The sequence below is a fragment of the Sapajus apella genome, unplaced genomic scaffold, assembly GCF_009761245.1.
Source record: "Sapajus apella isolate SASKATOON/1434 unplaced genomic scaffold, GSC_monkey_1.0 scaffold3, whole genome shotgun sequence".
NCBI classification, from domain to species: domain Eukaryota; kingdom Metazoa; phylum Chordata; class Mammalia; order Primates; family Cebidae; genus Sapajus; species Sapajus apella.
The window spans coordinates 65037975-65043300 of record NW_022436943.1 but is presented as its reverse complement, the minus strand read 5'-3'; the positions used below and the strand labels follow the sequence as shown (position 1 = coordinate 65043300).

Below are 5326 nucleotides of genomic sequence, written 5' to 3'. Positions count from 1 at the left end.
GGTGGTAATGTGGGGCGTCAGTGGTGGTAATGTGGGGTGTCAGTGGTGGTAATGGGGGTGTCAGTGGTGGTAATGGGGGGTGTCAGTGGTGGTAATGGGTGTCAGTGGTGGTAATGGGGGTGTCAGTGGTAATGGGGGTGTCAGTAGTGGTAATGGGGGGTGTCAGTGGTAATGGGGGTGTCAGTGGTAATGGGGGTGTCAGTGGTGGTAATGGGGGTATCAGTGGTGGTAATGTGGGGTGTCAGTGGTGGTAATGTGGGATGTCAGTAGTGGTAATGGGGGTGTGAGTGGTAATGGGGGTATCAGTGGTGGTAATGTGGGGCGTCAGTGGTGGTAATGTGGGGTGTCAGTGGTGGTAATGGGGGTGTCAGTGGTAATGGTGTCAGTAGTGGTAATGGGGGTGTCAGTGGTGGTAATGGGGGTGTCAGTGGTGGTAATGTGCGGTGTCAGTGGTAATGGGGTATCAGTGGTGGTAATGGGGGTATAAGCAGTAATGGGGGTGTCAGTGCTAACGAGGTCTGTCTGTCATCGGCAGAGTCCCCAGGCCCCGTTTGTGGAGCTGGCTGATGATGAGAAGATCTTTAATGGGAGTGACAACGTGTGGCAGGGCCAGGAGCAGGCGCTGCTCCCAGACATCACTGAGGAGGACCTGGAGGCCATCCGGCTGCGGGAGGAGGCCATCCTGCAGATGGAGGTGAGGCCGGCGCGGGCCAGCACGCTCACTGTCCACACTGCACTCATGGAGGCTGGGGACCTGGGGAGCCCAGGTGCCAGCCCTGCTGCACCATTGCTTGCCCTTGGCCTGGAGGGGCTGGAACCAGGCCCCCATGGCCTTGACCATGCTGACCACCTCTCTCTGGCCTTTGGGTCCAGTCAGGGAGATATGGGAATCTGGGAGACCCATCCTCATGCCCTCCTTCCGGGGCTCCCCTTAGTAGGGCATGGCCCTCTGGCGAGGGGCCGGGGCCTGTGCTGGGGTAGCCCCTCGGTCACTGAGGCCATTTGCCTTGCTGCGTGGTTAGACTTCAGGAGGCTGTTTAGCTCCAGTGAAGGTGATTAGGTGCTTAATGCAGTCCCCAGTAAATTTTCCTGAAAGCTGGAATAAATTGCTCAGAGCTGAACCTGCAATTTGGTGGTGCTGCCAGCAGTTGGTGGGGTGAGCTGTCGGGGTGCAACTGTAGAATGTGAGCACTGGGTGTGGCTTATTCTTGGTTCCTTTAAAGATTTCCTGTGTATAATGCCGGCTGCCAAACGTGTCTCTAGACCATGGGTAATCTCTTCGAGACAGTTGCTAAAACAAAGTATCCTAAGAGGCACACGAGTCCGGGCAGGTGTGTATGTGTGTGTGAGTCCGTGTGTGTGTGCGTGCATGTGTGTGTGCATATGTGAGTGCATGTATGTGAATACATGCGTTTGAGTACATATGTGTGCATGAGTGTGTGTGGGCATGTGTGAGTGCATGTATGTTCATGAGTGCATGTGTGAGTGCACGCGTGAATGCATGTGTGCATGAGTGCATGTGTGAATATGTGTGTGTGCATGTGAGTGCATGTGTGTTCGTGCATGTGTGTTCGTGCATGTGTGTGCGCGCACGTGAGTGCATGTGTATTTGTTCATGTGTGTGCATGTGAGTGTGTGTGCATGTGTGTGTGCATGTGTATGTGAGTACATGTGTGAGTGCATGTTTGGGCATGTGTGAGTGCATGTGTGTGCATGTGTGGGTGCATGCATGTGTGAGTGCATATGTGTGAATGTGTGTGCATGTGTGCATGCATGTGTGAGTGAGCTGCTTCTCCCTTGAGTACTGAGTGCACTTAGAACACAGGAGTAAGGCAGCGTGGTGGGGACACGCTCTGTTGGCGGTGGTATCTGAGCCTCTGTGTGTGACCCTGAACGTCCTTCCCTTCTTCTGGCCCCCTCATCTGTAGAAGGTGCTAGGGCCTGCCCACTCTGAAGCTCCCAGGGGCTGGGTTTACAGAACAAATGTCTGCTAAGAGCCGATTCTTCTAGAAAAGCAGAGGCCTGCCAGTAAGTCAGCTAAGTCACTGGCTTAGGACCTGTGGCCAGCTCTGCTTTCCCTGGGAGCAGGCCTTGCACCCTTGAAGGAAGGGGATATGCACAGTGCTGGGGCCCAGCCCACTTCTCCCTTGCCTCTTCCTTCCCTGGCCGCCACCTCTGTGCCTCTGCTGTGGCACCCCTTACATTGGCCTGGTGGAGGAGTGCCCATTTCTTGAGACCTGTGTTCAGGGCCCTGCCACCTCCGTGAGGTGTCCTCTCCTTCACCCTTTCCCGTCCTCGAGCTCCCCAGAGAGGAAGGCACCGGCTCTGGGCCTGTGGCTTCTCTCTGGGGCTGGATGAGCCCTTTGCTCTTGCTGAGATGCTCCAGAGAACCACCTGAAGCACAGAGAAGGTTTCCATAGCTCTCTGCTGGCATGGTGAGGCCCACTGTTCCTGGAGAAGCAGAGAAACGGGAGCCCAGAAGCTCCTCCAGGAGTGCCAGCCTGAAGCCTTCACGTCCAGAGAGGCAGACGCACCTGCTTCCCCTTTGTGCCAGAGCCGAGATCCTCCTGGGAAGGTCCCGTCACAGCCCAATGGGCAGCCAGGCTCAGCCGTCCCTTGTGGGGCAGAGTGGCGTGCGGAGAGGGGAGGCGCTGCTTATTGATTGAGTCCGAGGGGTGGAGGCCGCTCACAGAAGCTCCTCCTGCTAAAGGCCCCAGACCCCCCCGACACAGGGCTTTGGGCTTGAGGAGGTGGGAGAGGGCAGCACGCAGGGGAGGCGGGGCTCCTGCGCATCGGCAGAGCTGGCCCACCTCCAGCCTCCTGGCAGCTAGCTCGGCAGCATCCACGGAACGGGTCTTGGGATTCTGGTGTGGCGCCTTCACTCAGGTGCTGGTTCTCCCTGTCCTGGCTGGGAGTCCTGTTCCCAGGGCCTTGTGAGGGCTCGTGCTGGTGCAGGATGGGGTTCAGAGGAGTGGAGGCTTGGGCCGGCTGCCCCACCCGCAGTCCTCTGTGTGAGGGCCTGTCCATCTGGCATCCTAGCCCCAAGTTTCCTCTGGCGCACTGTGTGGCGAGTGTGGGCCGAGTAGCGGCCTTTCCTGGGGCAAGGGTGCCCCACGTGGAGGCCACTGCAGTTGTCAGTGGAGAGATGGGGGGCCTGGGTCTGGGCGGGAGAGGGGCCGGGGCTCTGAGCCGAGGGATGGAGGGGCTGGTTCAGGGCGGGAGAGGAGCTGGGGCTCTGGGCTGAACCGAATTCACTCAAGGGCCTGGGCCTGCATCCAGATCAGAGGACCCGGGTGGGTTGGGCTTTGCCTGTGGCCCTTGGGATCCCTCACAGCTCAGCACTGTGCTAAGGACGAGTAGCAGGGGGACTAGGAAGGGGACCACATAGGCAGGCCCCATGGCCAGCCTGGCCCTCCCAGCCTGTTTCCTTGCCTGCAGCTGGGGTCTCAGAGGATGTGGAGCCTCGTGCCAGCAAACAGCAGGTCCGGGACAGAGGGTGACGGGGTGGTTCTTGGAAGGCACCTGCGCTGAGCACACATCACACTGCAGCCCTCCCTCCCTTTGGTCTCTGCCAATGGGAAAAACAAAACACAAATTGTCGTTAGCCTTCAGGAGGCCCTCCCCTGGGTCTGCAGTGGCTCTGTGACAGTGGCTCCGGTGTGACGACTGAGAGGCTGAGACGCAGCGGAGGCCCCATGTCTCAGGCCCTGCCGGTTCAGTGGCTCTGGAGCCATCTTTGCAGCCTGAACAGAGCGGGGGGTGGGCGGCGGGGTTTGTGGGACTGTATCACGCACCTCGGCTGGCTGCAGCCCGTTCCTCTGGAAGCCGACTTCTCCTCCCCTCTTCTCCCCTCCCACATTCACTGGGGACTTTGGAATTTGCAAGGTTGTATAGGTTTAGAAGTCTCCCAGGGAGATTTGAGGTCCGAGAGAGCCCCCTACATGGCCAGCCCTCAAGGACTTCCTAGGTGGATAGTGGGGGTGTGAACATGTGGGGCACCTGAGGCCCAGGCGGGGACCAACGTCAGCCAGTTCCTGGGCACCGCCCTCCTCCTTGTTCTGGGTTTCCTCAGCATCTGTGGCCTGCTGTCAGGCAGGGTGTGGGTTGGGGTGGTGTTGGGGGCTCCTGTCTGCTGGGACTGTCGGCCCCGCCCAGCATCCCTTTCCTTTGTCCTCCCCAGCATCGTCCTTGGGACAAAATGCAGGCCCAACTGGGGACATGCTGTCCTGGCTTTGGGCCCGTGCCCACTCACTGGCTGGGTGCCCACTCACTGGCTGGGTGACCCTGAACCTTGATTGGTCTTGGTTGTTACATCTGTGAAGTGGGCAGGTGGAGGGATGTCCTGTCCTCAGGGACTTGCCAGCTTGGAGAGCCCATGTGGCCATAGGCAGAGTGTAGTGGGCCCTGTGGGAGGGTGGGCTCTCAGAGGACCCTCGGGTGCCGTATGGCTGGCTCAGGAGGCCCGGGGGTGACTGGGCAGGAGGCAGTGGAGACTATGCCAGCCTCGGGTCTGGGCGGTGACCTTGGCGCTGTGGCCTCCCAGGACTGGTGCAGTTGGATTCTGAGTGAGGGTGTCCTGCCCCTCCTGGGGAGGCTGTTGGGGCCGCCGAGACCCACCCTGAGGACCCTTGCTGGCTTCCATGTGCCCCTGAGCACCCCCCCAATCTGAGCACTGAGACCCACCCTGAGGACCCTTGCTGGCTTCCATGTGCCCCTGGGCACCCCCTCAATCTAAGCACCGAGACCCACCCTGAGGACCCCTGCTGGCTTCCGTGTGCCCCTGAGCACCCACCCCGATCTGAGCATTGCTGCTTCCATGGTGTGCTCCCCTCAGGGAGGCCCTCCCCACCGTGCTCAACTGCCCTGTTTCCCTGCCTACTGCTTCCTGAGGGGGTCTCTGGTAGGTCCCTGCCCCAACAGACGGTAAGCAGTCCTCGCCTGCCTGGCGTCAGTCACATCCCCAGAGCCTGGAGTAGTGGGCTCTGCACAACCTGCTGGAACTTACAGAATAAGCATGTCAAACTGGCCAGCGCCCCCAGAGACAGTGACTGCCCTTCCCCCACTGTGGCCCCCCCTCCCACCACAGTGACCACTACTTTCCTCCATAATGACCACCCTCCTCCACAATGACCACCCCTCCCCCACAGTGGCCACCCCTCCCACCACAGTGACCACCACCTTCTCCCATAATGACCACCCTCCCCCGCAATGACCACCCCTCCCCCATGAGTGACACCTCCCTCCCCCACAGTGACCAGTTCCTGTCCCATGAGTGACATCTCCCTCCCCCATGGCAGTGACCTCCTCCCTCCTCCACAGTGTCCAC

General features: G+C 59.8%; 1 protein-coding gene across 8 annotated transcripts in view; it reads left to right on the top strand.

The window, feature by feature from the left end:
• TSNARE1 (t-SNARE domain containing 1) overlaps positions 1 to 5326 on the top strand; it is a 133200-nt gene that overhangs the window by 105511 nt on the left and 22363 nt on the right. For 6 of the 8 annotated variants that reach the window (XM_032254556.1, XM_032254582.1, XM_032254539.1 and 3 more), the window contains one exon: positions 533 to 694. In XM_032254556.1, the coding sequence (XP_032110447.1) occupies positions 533 to 694 (162 nt within the window). The remainder of the gene's footprint in view (positions 1 to 532; positions 695 to 5326) is intronic. The other 2 variants (XM_032254575.1, XM_032254548.1) reach the window with 1 other exon arrangement.